At 46.1% G+C, this 25,418-nt stretch overlaps 1 protein-coding gene across 2 annotated transcripts in view; it reads left to right on the forward strand.

Moving 5' to 3' along the window:
* The window catches only part of ZFYVE26 (zinc finger FYVE-type containing 26), a 657,581-nt gene that overhangs the window by 135,937 nt on the left and 496,226 nt on the right, over positions 1-25,418 (forward strand). For both annotated transcript variants that reach the window (XM_078659543.1, XM_078659544.1), the window contains exon 10: positions 12,182-12,274. In XM_078659543.1, coding sequence (XP_078515669.1) covers positions 12,182-12,274 — 93 coding nt within the window. The remainder of the gene's footprint in view (positions 1-12,181; positions 12,275-25,418) is intronic.

A 25,418-nucleotide genomic window follows, 5' to 3' on the forward strand; every position in this document is an offset into this window, starting at 1 on the left:
GGGGGCAGAGTATCACAGTTCCTACCTGTCTGGGATTCCATCATAACAGACAGGTGGGAAGACAAATTATCCAACATGGCTACTGCCTAGAACTCACAGCAACCCCCCCAAACATACCACCCAGGCAGCGTCCAATGTCCACAGAACACATAACACTGCTTCAACAGGAAGTTCTAGCACTTCTACAAAAAGATGCTATTCAAGAGGTCCCCTTACAAGAACAAGGAACAGGAGTCTACTCCCTGTATTTCCTAATACCCAAAAAGGACGGGACATTAAGACCGATCCTCGACCTCAGGCCCCTAAACCATTACATTCAATCAGATCATTTTCACATGATCACTTTACAACAAGTACTCCCATTACTACAACAGGAAGACTTTCTGACAACACTAGACCTAAAAGACGCCAATTTTCATATTCCTATACATCCTGCGCACAGGAAGTATCTAAGATTTGTCATACAAGGACAACACTATCAGTTCAAAGTCCTTCCATTTGGGGTCACAACAGCACCACGAGTGTTTACAAAGTGCTTAGCAGTAGTAGCAGCACATCTCAGGAGACAACAGATACATGTCTTGCCTTACCTCGACGACTGGCTCATAAAAGCAAGATCGTTCAACCAGTGTGTACAACACACAAAACAAACGATCCAAACATTACACGACTTAGGATTTACGATAAACTACACCAAGTCGCACCTAGAGCCTTCGCACGTTCACCAATATCTAGGAGCTACCATAGACACATCATTAGCTCTAGCCTATCCCAGTCAAGCCAGGATTCAAAGCATTCAGAGCTTGGTCTCCCTTTTTCAATGCCAACACTCTCTTCAGGCCAGAGTGTTCATGAAACTAATAGGCATGATGGCATCTTGCATCTTCATAGTTCCTCATGCAAGACTGCAAATGCGCCCACTACAAGAATGTCTAGCACAACAGTGGAATCAGGCTCAAGGTCAGCTTACAGACCTGGTGTTGGTAGACAGCCGTACATATCGCTCTCTGCAATGGTGGAACACCAAAAACTTGACAAAGGGAAGGCCGTTCCTAGAACCTGTTCCACAAATAGTGCTCACAACAGATGCATTCCTCACAGGATGGGGAGCCCATCTCCTGCACTATACCACTCAAGGCCAATGGAACAGCCAATAAAAACTGCTCCACATCAATCATTTGGAACTGCTAGCGATTTACCTAGCACTCAAAACTTTTCAAGTCCAAGTACAAAACAAAGCTGTTCTAATCCGGACGGACAATATGACAGCTATGTATTACATACAAAAACAGGGGGGACACACTCTCTGCAACTGTCCCAGCTTGCACAGAACATTTGGAGAGGGGCCATCCCTCAAAACATACACCTGACTGTAGAACACCTTCCAGGAATTCACAATCAGATAACAGATCTGTTGAGTCGTCAATCACAACAGATTCACAAATGGGAGTTGCACCCACAAGTCCTACAACCATTCTTCCAAATGTGTGGGCACCCACACATAGATCTGTTTGCCACCCACGAAAACACAAAATCCCCAACCTTCGCCGCCAGGTTCCCACACCCGCGGTCGGAGGGGAATGCAATATGGATGAATTGGTCAGGCAGATTTGCGTACGCTTTTCCGCCTCGCCCACTCATTCCACTAGTAGTACGCAAGCTCAGACAACAGTCCCTCAAACTAATACTAGTGGCCCCCACATGGGCACGCCAGCCGTGGTTCACCACACTACTAGATCTCTCACTGGTTCCACATCCGAAATTACGGCTCACGCCATCCCTGTTAACACAGAACCATGGAGAAATAAGGCACCCAGAACCAAGCCAGCTGAATTTGGCAATCTGGCTCCTGAGGTCCTAGAGTTTGGCTACTTAAATTTACCACCAGAATGTATGAACATAATTAAAGAAGCTAGAAGACCCACCACTAGAGCATGTTATGCTGCTAAGTGGAAAAGATTTGCAATATACTGTAACAACAATGATATTTATCCATTGGATGTTTCCATCCAAAATATAATTTGTTACCTTCTACACCTACAAAGGTCCAACTTGGCTTACTCTTCCATACGACTGCATCTAGCAGCAATTGCAGCCTATTTACAAAATAGACCGCACCTATCTCTCTTTAGAGTACCTGCGAGAAAACCATTTATGGAAGGATTAAAACTAATAATCCCACCTAGGTTACCACCTGCACCAGTATGGAACCTGAACATTGTCCTTACAAGACTCATGGGACCCCCTTTTGAGCCTTTACACAAGTGTGAATTACAATTCCTAACATGGAAAACTGCATTCCTTGTTGCCATCACCTCTCTCGGAAGAGTTAGTGAAATACAAGCATTCACAATAGAAGAACCATTTTTTCAGATACACCCTAACAAAGTGGTTCTTAGACCTAACCCAAAATTCCTGCCAAAGGTGATTACTCCTTTTCACCTTAACCAATCAGTAGAGTTACCAGTGTTTTTCCAACAAACAGACTCTGTTGCAGAAAGGGCCCTACACACCCTGGATGTTAGAAGAGATCTTTATACTACACAGACAGGACTAAATCCTTCAGAAAGTCAGAACAACTATTTGTATCTTTCTGTTCACCACACAAAGGCAATCCCATATCTAAAGGATGAATTGCCAGATGGATTGTAAAGTGTATTCAAATATGCTATCAAAAAGCAAAACGTACACTAACAGTTCCTCCTAGAGCGCACTCCACTCACAAACTAGGAGCCTCTATGGCTTTCTTAGGAAACATACCACTAGAGGACATATGTAAGGCAGCAACATGGTCTACCATACACACCTTCACTAAACACTATTGTGTTGACGTGCAAGCCAAGCAGCAAGCTGCAGTAGGCCAAGCTGTCCTTAAAACACTATTTCAGTATGCTGCAACGGATACAAGCGACCACCGCTAGGGGAGACACTGCTGCACAATCGTTGCTAAATGTACAATCTGCAGCTCATATGCCTCGAACGGAATATGCTACTTACCAGTATGCATCTGTTCTTGGCATGTAGAGCTGCAGAGTTGTACATGCCCTCCCGCCTCCCCGGGACTTGTATCCGTTCCAGTACTCATCTTACTTAGATGCACACGCATGGACATCCTTTCTCTTTACTTCTACTAACTCCATCATTTCCCATCATGGCGAAAAACAATCTGAGGATGGAGTCGATGACCATGCGCAGTATTGTCCAAGGGAGGAGTCGCCTATCTCGTGACGGCAAAGACTTCTTCCAAGAAGACAACAACAACCTGCAATCATCCGAGCCCAACACCAGGTAGCGATCTATTGCTAAATGTACAACTCTGCAGCTCACATGCCAAGAACAGATGCATACTGGTAAGTAGCATATTCCTTTCCTTGTGCGTAGTTGCAGGACCGCAGCTATTTAGTCCGCCACAAATCCTAGTTTGGAGACTACTATATTTGTGTGCTTTTCTCCCCCACATTTCCTTCTTCAACCTATTTCATCATTGGTATTGTTTGACTGAAATGGAACAGAGATCACCCTTCATGTTCTCCTTCAGTGTTGCACTTAACGTCCTTTGTAACCTTCACTGTTGGTTGTTTATTATTGTTGAAAAGTACAAATGACTAGTATCCTGACAGTTTCTCTGCTGCTTTGCATTCAGTGTATTTTCTAAAGTTTTGCTCCTGGCTGGAGAAGTAAGGGGTTCTAACCAGATGATCGTGGGAAAGAAACATTTGACAAAGTCACCATAGAAGTGTGAAATGAGTTGGTAACCACCAAAGTGGTAACTATTTGTGTTGGGAGCACCACAGTTGTCTCATCCAGTTACAGAGAACAGGTATTAATGTTGAAAAACTGTTGTTGCACATGGTGGCTGTCCAATCCATATCTTGTGTACAGGAGGATCACGATTGTGAGAAGCAAACTCCAAGTTAGGATAGTACACACTAGAGAGTTCAATCACATGTGCGTTTTTTTCACACTTTCCTGAAGAGATTCAGTTGCCTGGTTTGTTTATCGGAAATGTGTTTTAAACAATTTTTACATAAAAAGGTGAATACACAACACCTAGGATTTTTATATCTTTGCCCCCTTCTTCTAATACATGACAATTCCGTTCCCAAATGTCCCCAGAAATTAGAAACAAAGCTCTTAGTTTTCCAAAAATACATCTAACCTTAAACCTGTGATTTTCATGCCTGTGGAAATGCTGGCAGTTCATGGTTGCAGTAAAGGTGCAATTCAACTCAACCCTTTTCTGCTACTTCTTCACCTTTAAAAAATATTTGGGTGGGTCGTGGGTAAGATGGCAGCTGAGCGTTAGTGATCTTTTGGAGCTCTGCCGCCTGCCAACAATACAACGCAACTGGGAGTCACCCTTGGACCCCCCCCAACACCCTCAAAGAAACCATAACTGCAGAAGCACTCAGTGGACGTACCTGAAGATGGAGGCCTGTGCTGAGGCGTTTAGGAACCCAGGCCGCCGCCCGCGGCTTAGCAATGAGATGGCACCAGTCTCCAACATCAGAGAGACGGTGGCCTGAAACAGTTGGAAGACCCAGCAATAAGCCCAAAACATCAGCGGTGACAGCGGACGCAGCAGCTGCAGGTGCGGGTGACCGCATGCCTGGCACGAACCGGGGCTCCGGACAGGCAGTGGGCCACCACGAGACCTAGGAGAGTGCCTCTGTGAGACCCGCCTTAGCGGTGTGAGTGAGCTCCCCCTCCCGCCTTCACCACTGAGGAAGCGTTGAGCCTCCAGCTACATGCAGGTAGCTTAACACTGGGAAACCCCAAACCGGGGGGTGGAGGAGGGAAGGTCATGAGCCCTGGAAGGAAGAATTCAGGTGCCCCGAATGGCAGCAACGACATGTAAGGGAGGCCCCGCAACTGATAATGTGCTTACCTTAAAACAGCAGACAAATCCCAGAACACTGAGGGGTGAATGAGGCTGGGCAGCCCATGTATGTGGCCGACAGAGCGGGAGAGGGGGTGATCTCTTGTCGGACCAACGGATACACCGGCTAACCCAAAATGCGAGTAGACAGCAACAGAAGCTATCGCGAATCCGGGGGGTGGCCTCATCGGACACGCCGCCGCACTGCACAGTAGATCGGAGAAAGGAATCATATAAAGAGTAATCCCCGCTCCCGGAGCGGCCTAGGAGCAGGAAGTGGCGGCGAGGACCACGGATCTGTTGCATCTCTGGGGTAGGAGATGGCATACTCAAAACCCCCCTACTAAGAAAGATGGCAGCATAAAGGACTTACTCAACAAGCCTACCCCCCAAAAAATAACGTGATGCAACGCTAGCCCAGAGAAGACAATGGGAGACCGATATGAGGAAAAGGCCCCGGTGACAAGAACCTTCCTGGAGACCTTCTTCGGAGCACTTTGGTCCAACTGAGGTGAAAGCGATCCAGAGAGAAGTGGATGACATAGGCCAGAGAGTCGACTCCCTGGAACAAATGGGGGACGCAAGAGAAGAAGTACTGGACGCCCGCCGTAAAGAACTCCCGGACTTTCAAAAAGGGAAGGCACAGCTCCAGTTCCAGATGGAAGACCTTGGTAACAGATCCAGAAAAGGTAACATACGTATCAAAGGGGTTTCATTGCAAGCAACGGCGGCTGGGCTGGAGACGTATGTTCGTCGACTCTTCCACAATGTGGCCCCCACCCTGGCACCCCATGACATCATCCTGGACCACAAATAAAGAGCTGGTAGTCCCGCAAAATCACCTGGGAGGCCACAAGATATTCTCACGTGCATACATTACACCCACAATGAAACAATTATGACGGCAGCCAGGGACCGCACCACCATCGAATTCGAGGGCATTAAGGTACCAGGATCTATCCCCCATCACACTACAGTGAAGACGCCAACTGAAACCCCTCATGGAGCTGCGCTGCAAGGGAAGGGAATTCAGTATAAATGGGGCCACCATTTCCACCTCACCTTTGTGTGAGCCAACAAGACCCGATCTGTCTGCAACCTGGAGGAAGCAAAGGACTTAATAGAAATGGACAACTCTACATCCAGGAAAAGACAAAGGCTCACCAAAACCAGAAACCAGAATCTGTGATCCCTCCAATCAAGAGGGGGGGAAAAAGTGACTAAACCATCGGACACAGACAGCCAAACAGAAAGGAAAGAACTGCTGTCACAGTTGAAGATGCGGGAGGCATAGGGGGAACCTAATAGCGACTAGGGGTTTGGAGAGTGGCAAAGATGGCGACGGCACGGAGTCAATGTACTTATCGACCTCCCAAAGACAGTACGCAGACCCAAGGGCATACCCTTACCTGATCACATTGGATGGCTGGCAGGACAGCGGGGTGCACAGACCAAGGACCTGGATGAATCCTATGGTGCACTGCCTATACCACGTACCATTCTTCTCATGTATTGGACAATTTTGATGGGGAATCGATGATGGTGATTATTGTTTATCCTTTATCTTCTATCTTTTTCTTTCTCTTTATTGGCAATTCTCAACATTTTCTGTTGTTGCTCACTTTGGGCTTCCTACAAGGCCAAACGGGAGGGCTTAAAACGGTTATACACGGACTCACCACAAACACAACTCACTTAGTTAAGAGATGGTCAGAATAATTAGTTACAACGTGAGGGGGCTTAATGCGCCAGCAATGCGGATAGCGCTCGGGTCCATGCTACGAAAATCTAAATGTGACATCTGTTTATTGCAAGCGACAAATGGGATCTCGCTTGTTTGACCGCCAGTACTTTTCTTATGAGAAGTGAGGGGGAAGGCAGGAGTGTGGCGGTCCTACTGGCCATATATTTTTATAGTAAAGTTGCACATACAGAAGCTGAGATACTGGGACGTCTCCTCGCACTTTTTATTACATATGGGACCCAATCTATAACCATTGCTAACATCTACAGTCCCAATGAACGATAAGAATCATTTATATTAGATGCAATAGGGCTGGTGGTGGAAACCACAGACAGACACGTACTCGTAGGTGAATGTATGAATAAATGGAGCTTAGAAAGCGCAATGCTTCTCCAGCTGGATTGTACCGGCACTAGAGGTTCATGCATAACTGCACAGAGAGGCCTGCTTAGCTCTTAAACAGCCAGGTTTTTATCTGTTTCTTAAAGGATGTCACATCAGTTGTTGCTCTCTATGTGGCCGGTAGTTGGTTCCATGCTTGAGCGCCCAGGAAGCCGAAAGATTTACCACCACTGTGCTCCAAGCACCCTTTGGGGATCCGGGCGAGGTCAGAGGAGGAGGATCTTAGTGATCTGATGGGTGCATAGCTGCTAGTAAGCCTTCTGAGGTATCCTGCACCCTTATCATGAAAGACTTTAAACAATAGTACCATGGCCTTGAACGTTATCCTTTCCTGCACTGGAAGACAGTGTGAGGCCTTGAGATGGGGAGCCATATGAGACCTGGGTTTCAGCCTAAGAATCGCTGTGGCCGCTGTGTTTTGCACCACCTGGATTCGCTGGAGGAGCTGGGGACTTTAATCTGGTGATGGATGCAATGATGGACCGATCGGCACATACAAGAGCACTATCACCACAGGGACACCGCCAACTAACTTTACACAATCTTATAGATACTTGGCGCAAACACCATGCAACAGAGAGATCTTACTCCCACTACTCGGCAGCGTACCAAACACATGCCCGAATTGATCTTTTTTTTTACCACTAGCTCCTTAGACTCCTATATTCAGGAAGTGGACATTGGAGTGGCGGCACTGTCAAACCTTTCCCCCGCCTATGTTCAATTGAGCCTACCTACTTCCATAGGCACTGCACCAGGTAGGCACTGCACCTGGCGTCTGAATTTTAAAATACTTACATATAAGACCGGAATCTCTGAACTTCCTGAAGCCTTAAAGGCCTTCTTTGAAGTAAACAACACACCCGACACCCCAGTTGCCCTTTTGTGAGACACCCTAAAAGCGGTCATGCAGGGGCATATTATCAGCATTGTAGCCTTTTTCAACAAGGAGAGATGAGCGAAACGGAGTACACAAGAGGGGAGAGTCAAAGAATTGGAGGGACTGTATAGAAGAACTGGGACACATCAAGCTCTTCGCGGGCTTGCTGTAGCCCGAAAGGAACTGAAAGCTCTTGACATGGAAAGGGCAGAATATACCTTATGGCGGATCAAGCAGAAATACTATATGGGAGGGAACAGGGCTGGCCGCCTTCTAGCCCAGAGACTCTAGCGCAGACGAATAATCAGAAGGTGACCACATTGCAAATGCGCAGGGGGATATGCTTGAGCAGGATGACCTGATAGCACAAGAATTCCAACACTTTTACAGTGAACTGTTTACGGCAGAAGATCATTGCGGCACTAACATAGAATCTTCTTTGAGCAGTGCACCAATTGATAGGTTGGATCACCAAAACGCCTCTGCCCTAGAGGAAGACATTCATATTAATGAGATACTCACTACAATTACCCACCTTCCAGCTGGGAAGGCTCCCGGACATGATGGCTAACCCCCAGAATTTTACAAAGTATTTGCCTTTGTCCTGGCACCTATTCTTACTTGGTTATATAACTCTTTTAGCAAAACGGACACCCTGTGAGACACAATGAGACTAGCTACCAGTACGGTTATACGCAAACAGGGCCAAGATCTGACTTAATGCGCAGCTTACAGACCCATTTCACTACTTAATGTTGTCGCAAATGTTTTTACCACGATTCTCGCTTTGTGCCTAGCCCCAATGATTCATGATCTCATAAAAACGGATCTGGCTGGTTTTATCCCAGACCGCGATTTTAGCAATAATACAAAGTGAATATGCCACCTCTTAGATAAGGTCCAACGAACTAAGACACCAACACTCCTATTCTCCATGGATGCCGAAAAGGTGTTTGACAGAGTGCATTGGCCATACCTACAAGCGGTCCTACGGTTTATTGGCCTGGGACCCCCGATTTATAGGACGGATTATGGCCGGGTACGCAATGCCACCCGCAATGGTTTGAGTCAACAGGACAATATCCCAACCCTTCCACTTCGAATAGAGAACCTGGCAGGTTTGCCATCTGTCCCTGCTCCTGTTTGCACTATATATGGAGCCGTTCGTGGATCGAGTAAGGGCAAACGGAGAGAAAACGGGGGTGAGGATGGGAGGTAGAGACAATAAGTTAGCATTGTATGCGGATGATGTCATGGTGGAGAAGTGTGGCTCAATGGTTAGAGCGGCAGACCCTGATGCAGAGGTCTAGCCCCGAACCAGGGTTCAATTCCCCGCCTCAGCGGGTCTTGGGCTTAAAATTCCACGGACCTGACAATTCTCGCCTCGGTGCCTAATCCAATCATGGAGTCTCACTCTGCAACTCTGGGCAATAGCTTGCTTAATCTCCACAACGGCCCCCACAACGCTAAGGATGCCTGGCCTCCACCTTGGGGGTGCCCAGGAGTGGACACTTCACAGGGAAAGCCAGGATGGGTTCCACAGCGGTATTCGTACAAGCGCCTTGAGACCCTTGCGGGTGAGTAGTGCGCTATACAAGTATCCATTTACATTTTTTACATTTATGTCATGGTGATATTATCCGACCTCCTCCGCTCTTTATCAAAGCTCGCCCTGGAGGTGGAGACATTTGGAGCAGTATCCGGCTTTAAGATCAACGCAATAACATTGCAACACCTGAATCTCACCAGAAGCAAAGGTTATATGGAGTCTCTCCCCATATCCACGTATCCATCAGTCACACACGGGGTGACATACCTGGGCCTCCACATACATCCCAGGATTAGGTAAACGGCAGAGAGCAATTATGGCCGTTTGGTAGCTGACACCCATTCAGACTTGGTGAAAAGGAAGGATCATACACTGTCCTGGCTTGGGAGACTGGCGGCAATAAAAATGATGCTTCTCCCCAAGATACTATATGTAATGCAGACCTTCCTCCTCCTCCCCACACCACAATTGTTACCCAAACTACAACATTTGATAGAACATTTTATATGGGCTGGGAAAAGGGCACGTATCGCTAAACACCTGACGTACCGGTCACCCACGTGTGGAGGACTAGGACTCCCTAAACTTAAACACTGCTACCAAGCGACTCAGCTCTGATATATGGTGGAGGCGAACCGACCCACTACGGAGAAACACTGGTGCTTTATCAACCAGGCTATCACAGGCATCCATGCATGTGGAGAAGTGTGGCTCACTGGTTAGAGCAGGCAGACCCTGAAGCAGAGGTCAGACCCGGGACCAGGGTTCAATTCCCGACGCGGCAGGGTCTTGAGCTCAAATGTCCATGAACTCGATAATTCTCGCTTCGGTGCCTGACCTAATCATGGGTTCACACTCTGCAACTCTGGGCATTAAGCTTGCTTAATCTCCACAACGGCCCCCCTGCGGTGGGATGCCTGGCTTTCACCTTGGGGATGCCCTGTAGGGGCTATCTCACAGGGAAAAGCCAGGACGGGTTCCCAAGGCAAGCGCGGAGATACCCCTTCGGGGGTCGATTCAGGCGCTATATAAGAAACATAATAATCCACATATGGAAGATCCCTTGGCTCCCTAAACCCCACTGGCCACAGGGAGTATATATATCTCTCCGAAACTGTGAGCCACAGTTGGTGTTTGAGACGCAGTAGCGACCTCCAAGAAATTAACCACAAGACTGTCCCCCATGACCTCCATTCTGGGAAACTCTGACTTCCCACCTGCACTACACAGTATGGCATACATGCCATGGCAACATGCGAACTGTACGATGGCTGGCAACCTCTTCGATCACATGGGTGTTATGATCTTTGAGCAACTCCAAAAAGGATATGGATTGCCATCTTCAGCACAATGGCAGTACATCACTATTGGTCACTGGATCACACACACCCATCGATGACACCCTATGAAAAATGGCTTATCACTAGACACAAATATAAAAAGCTAATGTCAGATATATACACTTTCCTGAACACATCCCAATCACAAGCCAAAACAAAATCACAAGAGAGATGGGAGAAGGAGTGTGGCAGACAATTCACACAGAAGGAATGGGCAGACATACAGAAGCGTGCAAATACAGCAGCACACTCCGCCATAGCAAAGGAATACTATTACAGATAGCCCATTACTGGTATTACACGCCTGAACACACAGCACACTGGAAACGAGAAGAAGACTAACGAGTCTTGTTGGGTCAGTGGGGCACGGATATGATCGCAAGACTTACAGACTGGCTTCACAGGATGTGGGGTCTATTGGGGGATGGAAAAACTCACAGCGGTAGTGGGAAACCAACTACCAAGGTTTGATATGATGTGGGGTCCATGCATTGGCTATCTCAGTAGGGAGTTCAGGGAACTGACATGCCTGATCTACCTTTGCATACTCCGCCTGATACCAGAAAAGACGAACTCTGCCTCGGACACTTAAAATACCAGAAATAATCCATACCATCACCAGTCATTAGAAGAGTTTCCGTGATTTTTACCTTATAAAACCACCACCAGATAGCCCAACCGGCACTCATTCCCCTCTTGATTCTTCTATCCTTCTCTATTACTGTCCCCCGAAATACAATTATACTAGCCTTTTCTTTTTTCAGTTTCTTATTTTTCAGCCTCACCGGCCAATTGTTGTAGGTGAATGTATCTGTATTGTACACTATTTTCTATATCCACAGCAAAATAATAAAACTATTTAAACATAAACAATATTTTAGCTGTTGAAATCCCTTCCTTTACACCATCATAGTGTTTAGAGGGGTTTGGGTGTTTTTCATACTAAATTTTCTCATGTGTTCAGCCCCTTATGCCTCTGAGAGTAGGATTACAAATTACATAGTATAGACCATCGAGAGAGTGTGAAGTCTTGTAGAGTTTAGCAGCATAGTGGATATTATAGCAGCTTAGTGGATTCTGACTTACACTCCAGTATCCACTTCCCCTTCCTCCTTCGCTGGTTTGTTCCCACCCACTGTAATTGTAGAACCTTCCACATTCGAAAGATCCATGTGCAGGCTCTTGTATCCACTTTTCACGATCCTGTGACTTAGGATCCAGTATGTGCATCTATCTCAGTAGTGTAAAAAGTATTGAAAGTTGAGGAGTCATATTTTCCAGATGTTGATTTTACAGCAAAAATGGCCATCTGTAGGATTGCAGTCTGGGAAGTACAACATTCTTCTGATGCCTAGACACTGATGTACATCATGCTTCTATCTCCCAGAAGAGCAGGTCTTGTCCTCACGGAAAATGCACCTTCGAGTAAGAAAACAGTTTAACCACAGGCGGCGACGTCGTGCTCAGAGGAGTAAAAAAGGTTTGCTTAAAATCTCTCCGTCTCTATAAAAGTGATATTATTCTGGAATCTCTCATGGTCTACGTTTCAGCTTTTTGTTGTGTATTAATGTATAGGATAATGTTAGCACAAATAGATTCCTAAACCCCGAACCATACTGTCACTTTTTATTGTATTCAGTACCACTTCTTGTTGAAACAAAACCAGTCTTACAATTGCAGGTGCAACTTATGAAGTGGTACCAATACTTTAACATTAATACTCCAATACATGAAACAGCCATAAAGTTTAAAATAATGCCAACTGAGTAAGATCAATAGAGCAGTATTAATACAGGAAACAGTTATTTTCGCCTTCACCCATTTGCATGTAGCACTATAGATAAGTCTGAGGTTGCTCTGGGCATGCAAAAACTGTGGGAAAGTCCAGATGAAGCCACATTTCCATCTAAGAATCTTATAAAGGAGAACTACTGGGAGCAGGCAACATATCGTGACTGGAGCGCCACTGACTCATCATACATGGCGGGAGTCTTTCTAGGGGCCAAACTTATGCCCAGGCTCGAACCCTACTGGGATACTATCACCAAGCCTGGGGACAGGAAGCTGTATTTCCAACTCAGAGCGGGTTCACTGCCCCTGAAGTCACTGACCTCTAGGTGGTCTGCTGAGAGTGTTAACCTTTGCCCGGTCTGTGGCAGACAAAGGGAAACGATAGCTCACCTTCTCTTTGCCTGTCCTGCATATGCAACCCCAAGGCGTGTTTGGCTCACTCCAATGTGTAAACTATTGGGTACCAATAGAAGTTCCGAAGCCGAAAGCTGATATGCACTAGCACTTTGCCAGTTATCTCAATAGCGGTAGCTAAATACCTAGGATGGGTGTGGGCCCTAAGGCAGAAATCATTAAGGGGATAGTTGATTGCTTACTTTGCACATGTTTAGTCCATTGCTAAATCTTGTTCCCATATCAATTGATTTTAGTTTGATTTTAATAATTTTACCCTTTGGCTAAATGTTTTTAACTTTAATGTTATTTTAAAGGATTCCATTTTTCTTAAATCATGTATACTGGAATCAAACTATGCTGATCATGTTGTTTTTTTAACGTAGTATTGTGTAACTCTGGAACTTTTGTTTCCATTATGCATTTTTTGCTATGCTTTTATGAGTTTTTCTCGAATACAGCTATTTGAATGAATGAATGATAAGTCTGAGGATCCATGATATTCCTCAGGAATCTACATCATCTGCAGCACTGTCTCATTTACTGTCTCAATGGGATGGGATGACGTGGGACCACTCTTAGATAGGCAATGTTTCACTCCCAGTCCCCTCCCCCTTTGTAATTGGGATGGTCATAGTTCTGAAATGGTGTCTAGAGTTGTGCAGTCTTTGCCTGTGTACATTTGAGTGCTCTGAACAAACTGCTGCAGAGCTGTGCATTCAATAGCAACCTCCTTCACGCTAGGTGTTCACTGTTCTCTCCCTTTCAGCTCACCTCATTGCATTTGGCCCTCTCAGCATTCTTCAATGTTATCGTTGCTGTTCTCAGCAGCCAGCTGCAGTCATCAATTTCTGTGCTGCTTACAATTCATTTGTCATGGTTTACCTCTTTCTCAAAGTGGACCATAGCACCTCTTGTTGATTCCCATGCTAAACACCTCATACCACTGTGTGCTTTAGTATGTGGTTTACTGCCAGAATCAAGAGGACACTATGTAGAAGGCTGCACATACACCCACCTGTGCTGACTTGTTTACAGTTTGCTGGATCTCATAGTCCTGAGTCCCCACTGCATTTGCCTTGTTGATAGATTCAGTTATGTAGCTCCTCCAGCATCTCAACCTAAAATCACACCATGTTGGCTAAAGCATACTTTTTTTATTTGTCTATTGATAAATCAGCATGGTAGTGCCAAGCGGCTCAGCAAAGAGCTTCTTCTGGCACTCCCTATCAGCCCTTGCCGCGGCTATACAAAATGAAGTAAGTAACCTTTGTTTTCCCAGGACCAAGCTAAAATTAATTACTCAAAACTGCGATGGTGGCATCATGCTGAGTGGTGCATCAGGTGGTGTCAAAAAGAAAGTCAAGAGATGAGTACTCAGAAGCACGCTATGTTCATTGTTATACCCTACCAACTAAACCTGCTGATGGAATAGGCTGTATCACATTTTCTTTTCTAAAATAGATGATATTACAGCATTTGTTTTGCACATTCTCCAAAAAGGATGCAAGATCTTAAACAGATAGTAAAAAGAAGAATTCCAAGATTGTCTCAATCCATCAACTACCAGTGCAACTTCACCAAACATCCGACACCACCTTCTACTTTAGTCATGTTATTACAAACACTTCAAAATCAGACCACAACATACTCAACTGCCCTTTACCTACCAATTAAACTCTCTGCAACACTCTTTCTAATAGCGTCATAGAACAGTGATTTAAATACACAGCATCAGTAGTGAGCTACCGAAAATTCAAGTTACATCTTAACCTCCTACTATGACCATTAGCACACACTCCATCTACCACCATCAGGATATAGGATTACAAAAAAAAACTACACTGCACACCCTGTACAATCAAGTCCTTCCCTTCACCCCTGCAATAATAGCACCACAAATCATAAGTATACTCAGCTGCTACACAAAAAGACATGCACAAGCAACTCACACTCACCAAGAAAATGCCTCTCTCCACTCGCCAGACTAACCCTATCAAATCTTTAACAAGTCTTCATGAGCAGGAAAATGACACTATTCTATGTACCACATTGATTGCCTCTACATTTGCAACCCCTAGATAAAACTCCAGCACACATCACCCCACCTAACGAGTTTCATAGTCTTCTCTCAACCATCATAGTTGGACTCTGAACCTAGCTTAATCATTCCTCTTCCACATACTATTCTCCCAACCTAAACGGTCTACTGCCCAATGCTCAGTCATTGAGCAAGAAAAAATAAAATATATCTTTAACCTACTAGCTCAACTCAAGTAAGAAACCTAGGAGTGAGCTCTTTCTATGAATTTGCACAGAAACCCCAGGCAACTACCCCTCTTGTCGGCATTCAACAAATAGGCTCTCTGATAGAAATCTCACTCTTAGCTATAAAACACCTTCAAATAATGCAGAATGCAGTGTGAAGGCACCTCCTACATGTAAACCTACTCAATAACATCTCCCCTAACCTAAACGTCTTTCACTGCCTCCCTTTTGGCAGAAAATCTACTTTCAAGGTACTGTGTATTACATACAAAGCATACATGAAAATAGACCAGCTTTTTTTACAAACAAAAGTTACAAGATACTCATAAAAAGTTACACTGTGATCCCGATTAGCACCTCTCCTAATAATACGCACTATAAAAACAAATCCGTACTTTTGTGAACAGGGCAAAAAATTATGGAACTCGCTTCTAGACTAGATAAGAACCATTGACAAGCAACCGCATTTTGGGTGAAGGGTAAAGACCTGGTTTTTCTTACTTGTAAGCAGTGGCAATACAAAGATTAATCTTTCCTGCTACCACAAGAGAAGACAAGCCATTCAGTCGTACCACAAATCTCAGCCTCTTGCATCACCCAATTGTCTTAATAGACAGAGGACAAAACAAGCTACGAGATTGAAACATATCTGCGAACAAGCACAGTGGAAAGAATTGGATTGTCTATGACATGCAATCAAAGAAAATGTCTGCACTTAATGTGTCTCTTCATGAACAAATACCCAACCTAAAAGTGTCCTTTCTGGATGACTTCTGTTTGCAGGAACAAGTTTTGCCTATTAAACTGGGCAGCCTCTCTTACTACGTAGGAAAATGTTTCTAAAAATAAATTCTTGTGCACTGAGCGTATGGCCGCCGCTCGCTTCACATACTGGTGATTGTGTGAGGCGGCGGGGTGGGGTTCGGGGTGCTATTATGCAGGGGCTCCTTGTCCCCTACGCGGGTGGGAGTTGGCGGGGGGGGTTCTTTTGATTGAGTGGGTAGTTGGGATCCATTGGTATGGTTGGCCTTGGGCGCTCTGTTTTGGGCCCGAGGTTGCCCGTGCCGCGACCGATACTTCAGAGTTCTATGAGGTATAGGGGTGGGGGCAGGGGAAGGGGGATAGGGAGTTGAGGGGAATGTTCTGGGGGGGAGTGGGTGGGGCGTTAGGGGTGGTTGGTGGGGGGTACACGTGATTTCTAATGCCTTGCTACTGACTGTGCTGTGCGCCTGGGCCTGGTGCTGGGTGCTTTTGTGTTGTGTCCCATTGTATCATGGCTGATGCATCAATTCCGGGGCTCCCCAGGGAGTCCATGCGCATACGGAGTTGGAATGTTAGAGGGATGCTGGATAAAATCAAGAGGGGGGCGATTTTGAGGTGGGGGAAGAGGGAGGCAGCTGATGTCTTACTGCTACAAGAGACGCACCTGATGGGGACGAAAGTGCTTAGCCTGCAGAGATTTGGTTACCAACAGGTTTTCCACGCTGGGTTTTCCAGGGGCTCCAGGGGGGTCGCCATCTTGGTCCATCGCAGGTTGGCTTACATTCATGAGCGGCAGTGGATAGACCCGCAGGGCCGGTACGTTTTTGTAAAAGGAATGGTGGGTACGGAATCCGTTGTGTTTGGGAGTATCTATGCCCCTCCCCCTTTGCAGTGGTCCCTGGCTGAGAGGTTGTTTGCGGTGTGGGCGGAAATCCCAGAGTCCCTAGCAGTGTTGGGAGGAGATTGGAATGATGTGATGGATGTGTGCATGGACCGTCGGCGACCGCGGGAGACGCTGACTGCTGCTGCCCCTACCCGGCTGAGTGCGATGGTAGAAGGGTTGGGCTGGGTGGATGTCTGGCGACACATGCATGCTAAGGTCCGAGAGTATACCTATGTTTCTGCTGTGCATGGTTCCTTTTCAGGGCTGGACTATGTTTTTGTGCCCTGTGCGTGTCTGAGTAGAGTGCGGGAGGCAGGTATCCTGCCCAGGGGGTTGTCTGACCATTCCCCGGTGGCCGTGGAGGTTGAATTGCATAGGAAGAGACAACCGTTCAGATGGAGGATGTCTTCGTGGCACCTTCAGCAACCTGACTATGTACAGCACATGCGGGGTGCGATCGCCCATTATTGGCGAGAAAACCTAGTGGCGAACATGGACGTGACGGTGGTCTGGGAAGCCATGAAGCCCACTTTAAAGGGGAATCGACATAGCGTGGTGCGCGGCGGCCCGTCGCCGACGTCGGGAGGCCATAGTTGCGGCAGCGGCGCAGGTGGAAATTCTGGAGCGGCGGTGTCAGGGAGAGGGAGATGATGTGCCGGTGCGGCTGCTCCTGCAGGCGCAACAGTCCTATGCGTCCGTGTTGATTGATGAGGCCAGACAGGCGTGGCTGGCCACGCTGAGTAGAGTATATCAGTGGGGAGACAAGTCCTGTACTATGCTCCATAGGCTGTGTCAACGTACCCTGCAGCCACTTACCCTACCTGGACTCACGGATGGGGATGGTGTCGCTATAACGGACCCGGTTGAATTGGCAGCGACTTTTGCCCGATATTATGTGGGGCAATATGCGCCGCAGGATTGCCTTCCGGCTGACGCGGTCGATAAATTTATTGCCGACCTGCCTCCGAGGGCAGTCTCTGCTGCCGACCTGCCCCCGAGGGCAGTCTCCGCTGAGACGAGAGCGGCGCTAGACCTTCCTCTCACGGCAGAGGAGCTGGGGGATGCGCTGGGGCAGCTCAACACCGGGAAGGCACCCGGGCCGAGCGGCTTCCCATGTAAATTCTATAAGAAATTCCAACTCCAATTGGGGTCCCATTACAGGACTGCACTGTAGGCGGCGCAGGAACTAGGTCGGCTGCCAGCTGACTGGCGCCACGCTGAGGTGGTGGTATTTCGGAAGCCGGGCAGGCCCCCTGACCGACATGACTCGTACCGCCCTATATCCCTGCTCAATATGAAAGCTAAACTGCTGGCTAAGGCGTTGGCGAACCGCCTTCTCCCCTACGTAGCTGCTCTGGTCCACCCGGATCAGGCTGGCTTTATGCCGCGTAGGGCAACGTGGCACAATATTAGACGGGCGCAGACGGCTGTGGACGCAATGGGGGCCACAGGGGAGCGGGCAGCCCTACTGTTGGCGGATAAAGATAGGGCTTTTGATTCTGTGAGTTGGACCTATTTATTTGCGCTCCTGCCTCATCTTAATCTCGGCCCGGTGTTTATCTCGTACATCAAACTGCTATATACTGATATTACGGCGTCCGTACGTGTTTCCAGAGCGGTGTCGGAGAGGTTTCCAATCGGTCGGGGGACCCGTCAGGGGTGCCCGCTGTCCCCGTATATATTTGCACTAGCCATGGAGCCCCTGGCCTCTTGGGTACGCATTGACGCGCAGCTACGGGGCTTCGTGTGGGATGGGGGACTTACCGACAGGATCGCGCTCTACGCGGATGACGTCCTCTCCATCCTCACGGATTTAAATAGATCGGGGCCCGAGTATTAGAAATCATGCGCATATTTGGCGAGGTGTCGGGCCTCTGTCTTAACCCGCATAAGTCCACCCTATGGGTGCTGAGTGACGGGGCAGCTGCGGGCTCTTGGGCGTCGGCCTTGCAGGTGGCGGCCGGGGGCATGTTGCATCTTGGAGTGTTCCTGTCCGAGTCCGCGGCGATCTCATGGGAGCGCAACGTGATACCGGTGTGGGAGAAGATCCAGACAGATATTAAAACATGGTCCCGGATGCCTCTTACCATTTATGGTAGGTCCCGCACTTTAAAATGGTCGCACTTCCGCGCCTTTTATATCAGCTGCAGAATCATCCGCACCAGATCGCGTCTCGGTGGTTCCGGCAGGTCAACTCTGTCTTAGGCCGCTTTTTGTGGGCTGGGGGTGCAGCTAGGGTGGCGCTGCGTACCTGCTTCCTATCCACGTATTGTGGTGGTCTTGCTACGTCGGACTTACTGTCCTATTACCAGGCCTCCCATTTGCTTGTACTGAATGAATGGTGGTACGGGGACGGTGGAGACCCGGCGTACGCTCTAGAGCGCTCGCTGATGGGGGACAATACGCTGCACAGAATCCTATATTCGGCCAGATTGCGGAGGCGGCTGCCATGTGCCACACGAGTGGTTTTTGCGATTTGGCGACAAGCACTGCGTCGCATGGGCTGGTGGGGTAGATTGACGGCGGAGACCCCGTTGTGGAATAACGGGCGGCTCCCCGCGCTGGCCTCCCTAGTGGGGTTTGGCGGATGGGATTCTATCGGGATCTCTTCGCTTGGAGATGTTATGACCGGTGTAACTCTCAAGTCATTCCAGGAGCTTAGGGACGAATTCCATATGCCCAAGACCCAATTTTTCAGGTACCTGCAGGTTCGCCACGCGCTCGCGCCTAGTCTAGTTGGTTTGGAGTCGCTGCCGGAATTCAGCCCGGTGGAAGCGAAAGTTTTCATGGGAGACCTCGGGGATAAGGAGGTCTCCCGCAACTACCAAACACTGGTCACTCATTGTTCCTCCTCCCTGCTCCCGTTGAAGGAAACCTGGGAAAAGGATGTCGGACCCCTAGATGAGGATGACTGGAGGGAGGCCTTGGAGTCCCCGCGTGGGACCGCTATCGCGGTACGACTCCGATTGATCCAATTTAAATATTTGCATAGTGTTTACTATACACGGGAGCGGCTGTGGAAGGCGGGCCTGGTTGCGTCCCCGGAGTGCCTGCGATGTGGAGTTGAGAGGGGTACTCTGTTGCATACTGTATGGTCTTGTGCTGGCCTAACTAGGTTCTGGAATGGTGTATGGAACAGCCTGTCGGAGGTACTAGGGATGGGATCTCCCCCGCACCCATCGCTCGGGCCTTCTCCATGTACTGGAGGGTGTGGGAGGGAATATCTACAAACGTCACCTTTTGTTGCTGGGCCTGGTTGTGGCCAAGCGGGACTTGGCACGAGCATGGAAGAATGAGCGAGCCCCGCACTGTGTGCATGGAAGTTCCGGTACTAGACTTATTTATGGGGCTAGAGCGCCCAGTGTTTGAAGCCAGGGGATGCCCCCGCAAACACTACAAAATTTGGAAAAGTTGGGCCGACTATAGGGATTTGGCTCTGGAGCCTCCAGCAGAACCTGACGATGGTCCGGATTTGGACAATGAACTTCAGGCCTAGGGAGGCGCATGGCGCCTAGCATGATACCAACAGTTACTGGAGGCTTACTGTGATCACGTGCACTGGGTTAGGGAGGGATAAGGGGTGGGTAGAAGGGTTGTTGGGTGGCTGTGGGAGGTGGGGGGAGTTGGGGGGGGGGTCGTTCTTTTTTATTGATTGGGTTTACAAGATGCTGAGCCATGTGTTGATATTTGGCAGTGATCTCCTGACTGTGGAGAGCTGTGCTTATGCCTTGACCTGATCAATCAATAAAATATGTTGTGAAAAAAAAAAAAGTTCTTGTGGTACTGATGATGAGCTCTTTTTTTCGTTAAAAAAACTCTTGCAATGAGACGTATGTATTCGTAAAGCATGTTTTCACCTATTCGTTTTCTACCGCCAAACAACAGATGTTTATTCACCGGTGGGCATCTCCGGTATGCATGTCCAATGTGGCAAATTGTTGGAATTCATTTTGCACATGCTCATAATGCTACCAGTCTACTTGCCAACTTAATGAAGATGGTGTTCAATTAATTACACTGCTTGGGGATGATTTAAAGTATAAGAATTCTATGGCCAGATGTATCAAGGGTTTGCCTGTTCGCAAACGGGCCAATTCGCAGAATCGCCCTGTTTACGAATGGGGAAAACCCTTTTTGGGATGTATCATCCCAAAAGGCCATCACAAAACAAGGAATCGCAAAATTTGCGATTCCCTATTTTGCGGATGCATTTAAGGAATCGCAAATTACGATTCCTTAAATGCAGTTCTGGAAGCACCCAAAATTTGCTATCTGGCCTTACGGAATCGCAAATTACCAGCAACTTCAAGTTGGTGGTAATTTGCGTTTTCCGAGAAACATGCTCTTTTTAGCATTTTTCTAAGTGCTGTGTGACGCATATACATGCCCTTAGGGCACACATGCATATTTCAGGGATGCAACAGGGTGTCCTTTCAGCACCCTTGCACCCTTGAAATTGCATTCGCAATTTGCGAGTACCTACTGGGTACTCGCAAATTGTGCATGCAATTCCCATTTATTTCTATGGGCCTCTTCGCCCATAGAAATGAATGGGAAGCCATTCCTTATTTGTGGCTCGCAATTTACGAGTCGCAAATAAGGAATGCATAGGAATCGCTATTTAAATTGCCAAACCTACATCCATTGCATTTTGCGAGTCCTTAATAGCGAATTGGTAAAATTCTCTATTAAGGACTCGCAAAATACAATGATGATACATCTGCTCCCTAGTCCTTTGTCCAGTTGGAAAGCTCTCACACATGACATGAGAGAATGTTTTGCAACTTGCTCGCCTGAGAACAGAAGTAAGCCATTTCTCTGTTTAAATCTTTAACACACATTATAGCTTTAAGTGTACCCTCAGGATATTGAGCAGACCATTAAAAGATACTCTTCTTGTTCGTTTCCTCTTCTTTCTGAAGGCCATTAAGACTCGTAATTTTCAAAACTCATTTTAATTTGAGGTAATTGGGAGGCTTCTTTGAAGGCGGTTACGACAACCTTGCCCATAGTGTTTCTTGTTGCAAAGAAGTGAAATGGGCATAGCACTGCCATGACTCAAAATAACTATATCGCCTCGTGGCTGGAGACTTTTGAAATGAGAAAAGACACATTTTTCAAAAAGTAATGGATAGAGTTTCATGGGGTGGAGTGCAGAAAATCTCTTTTGGAGAATGTATTTAGAGAGGCATAGCACCTTAAAGATGACTTTTAATTTAACGAAAAGCCAGTGGTCTTGGCAGCTGTTTGGGTATTCCTTGCAAGAAATATTGGTACTAGAAAAGCACCACTAGCCATATTTACGGGCAATACAGTATTACTAGAAGTTAAGCTAATCAAAATCAGATACTCTTAAAAGGTCAAGCAGCCTTGCAGACCATCCTGAGGCTGTAGGTGTTGGCTTGGCTGAAATAAAGAATTTCTCCAGACAAGGCCATTTCTTAATGGATGCTGATCTCAGACAGGTGATGAGAATGGATAGGTTTCGTTCTGGCAGACAAGCTGTCGATGCTTCAAATGATTTGTTCCGCTATCACACTCCACCTAAAAGAGACACCAGGGGGTGATGCGTACATGCATACTCCAGTGGCCATTAGTAGCCAGCACAAAAGCCATTCTGTTACGCAGCACACACATGTGGCGTTCTATGGATGTCTAGGCATTTGAAACTACCCACACTCTTAATATACACATGTGACATTTAATGGATGTCCAGCCACACATGTAGCTGATCCACCCACTTGGTTACACACAAGGAGGCCCCTAATGCATGTTCCAGAAGTCTAGGAACTGCACTTCTAGTGGACTGAACAGAACCTTGTTCAGGAAGTAGGCAGTAGTCCATCCACTGACAGGAGAACAGGTAAAAAGGCATGTGCTTCCTATTGGAATCTCATGCTACCACCACTGTCACCACTAATAGCCTCCTAGGTAGTGGCGACAATAGTCACTCTCATTGAAGGATACTCTAATGTGCAACAGCTGGTAAAACAGAAGAACCCTTAGTGGACTTGCATGATTGTAAAGCTCACTAGGGGAAAAATGCACGAGCCAGAGATTAAATGTACAAGAGCAAGGTGGAATTGCTTTAACAAGATATGCAGATGGTTTTCTCCCTAACAATATTTTTTCCTCTAGACCTCATTAATCCGGGTCACTGTGCTGTGTCACAAACAACGCTTTTGCACTGGTTGTTCTAAATGGATTCATCAATCAAGGTGGGGGAGATAGAAATGTGGATTCATTCAGCTTCCAGGCTATAAAATCAAAGATCAATCGGAGAATGGATCACTTGAAACTACAGCACCAGGGTTTTTAGGTTATTGGTGACCTTCTTAAAAAACCCTCATACATGCACGTAAGCGGTGTGGTGGTTTATCTTGATTCTCCACCAATTTACGTAGCGTGGGTGCATCATCATAGGGTTTTTCTAGTTGTATGCAACCTCCACCTGGAGGTAACCACTGGATATGTAGCAGTATCCAGAAATATTGCTCCCAAAAAATAATAGTGAGTTTAAAAATCCTTGGATCATCACAAACAAAAATGTATTTATTTAATAAAAATTGTGATTCAAGAATTATTAAAATATTTTTTGTGTAGATTTGGATCGCGTTACTAGATTCTCTATACATAAAGGTTGGCCAAAATGTTTCAGCCCCACTGTGCCCGGCTGGGTATATGGGGCTTTCTTCAGGACCGAGATAGAAATTAAAAATTGTACTCACACGATTTGTGTAGCCCAGAGTTGGTTCAGTTCTCCACCCTTTTTCTATTAAGGCCAGTAGTACCTGAAATTGAGAAAATAACTAGATATCATTTTGTCTTATCAACCCTTTATTTACTCTCTTTTCTGTCTAACCACTTATTAAATGACTTGTTTTGATATCTAAATGTGAAAAAACACTGTGAACATTCTACTAAGGCATACAAATTTATCTTATCTCCACCATACATTAAAAAGAAATTCCGTTATGATTTTACATAGTTGTCATCGTCTTCAATTGTGAATTGTAGCGATACCAAAAGTTGTAATATGGTAATATGCGTGGTTCATTCTTTTTACAAAATTTCTACTATGTTTCATAACTATAATTGCAATGTTCATTACTCAAACATGGGTATATGTGTGTTAACTAGTTGTCACTTGTTTTCGCATTGCACATTGAGGCTAGGTATCGCATATACAGTGATTATTTATTTTCTCTGATGCCGATACTCACTGATGCCGATATTCACTGTATTCGTGTATGTCTACAATGTTTACCATTATGGATATATATGCGTGTTTCCAAACGGGTTAATGAGTTTTGAATTAACGTGAACAATAAGCTGTATGTTTCGAGCGTAGTTCCTGATGTATTAGTGCTTGTGCATCGTTACTCGCAATGTTCGCGGTTAGACATTTACAAACCAGTACCTCTCTATAAACGTTTCTATAAACGTTTTCTTCAATTGTGCAATAATGTGAGCAATATGTTTCGTATTTCGTTAGTACTCGTGCTCTGTCATTACCAATGCTCCTGGTTAAAAATTAGTAACCAATAACCAACCAGTACCTTTAAAATCTTGGAAATTACTTCCTTCAGGGGTTAAAGAGAAAGTTTCTCCGTTGCCTGTAGTGCAAAAAAAATATTTTAGTACCGATCTTACTTGGGATTGTCCTTGTGTCTCTCTCTGCGTTATGGCTCTTACCAACTATACGGGACTTCCCTGCTTGTGCTGTCTCTGCCCCCGGAAGTGGAGGGCGGCGTTTCCTGAGTCCTTTTTCTGTTGGTGTCACCTATAAACACTAAAAAGAGACTCCGGTCAAAAATTGTGGTGGTTTTTAACAATCGGAAAAAAGACTTATTGTCAATTAGTCACACTTTTAAAAACAAGAAAAAAATTATTATTTTTAGTGTGATTAATAAAGTTATATATGTAACGATTATTTACCACATCAACTGTGAGTTGGTAAGGGGATTTAAAAGTCACGTGGATCATTGATATTTAAAATAGAAGGATGTTATTATTATTGTTATGTGTCTCAAGAAATTCTGTGACAACATATAGCTCAGTATAGTGCAAGCAATAGGTGTATGCTTTATCATCGGTATGGTTAGGAATGCACATATTGTTCCTGGTGTAATTTTTCTTGACACTTTTATATTGATTCCAGAAGACGTTTGTTGAGGCATACTTGTTGTTTGGATTCTGAATGATTTAGATAAAAGTACTTTGACCCTTTATATCGTCTTTCAAAAGAGTTGATGCACCGGTATTTCGTCGTTCATTCCTTCACTCTTAGTTTTTAGACGGTCCACCCATCTTTGTTCTCTTTCAAACAGGATTTTCTCTGCATTATTGTCCTTGGTGGTTACCATCTCTATGATTGTCTATTTCAATTCTTCTGCTGTATGGTTGAAATCAAGGAAGTGTTTACTCATTTTTGTTGTTACTTTTTTTGTCTTGATGTTACTTTTATGCTCGCCAATTCTCACTTTGGCTTTACGACACGTCATCCCGATGTATTTTAGTCCGCAGG

This window comes from Lissotriton helveticus, chromosome 9 (assembly GCF_964261635.1).
Source record: "Lissotriton helveticus chromosome 9, aLisHel1.1, whole genome shotgun sequence".
NCBI lineage: Eukaryota > Metazoa > Chordata > Amphibia > Caudata > Salamandridae > Lissotriton > Lissotriton helveticus.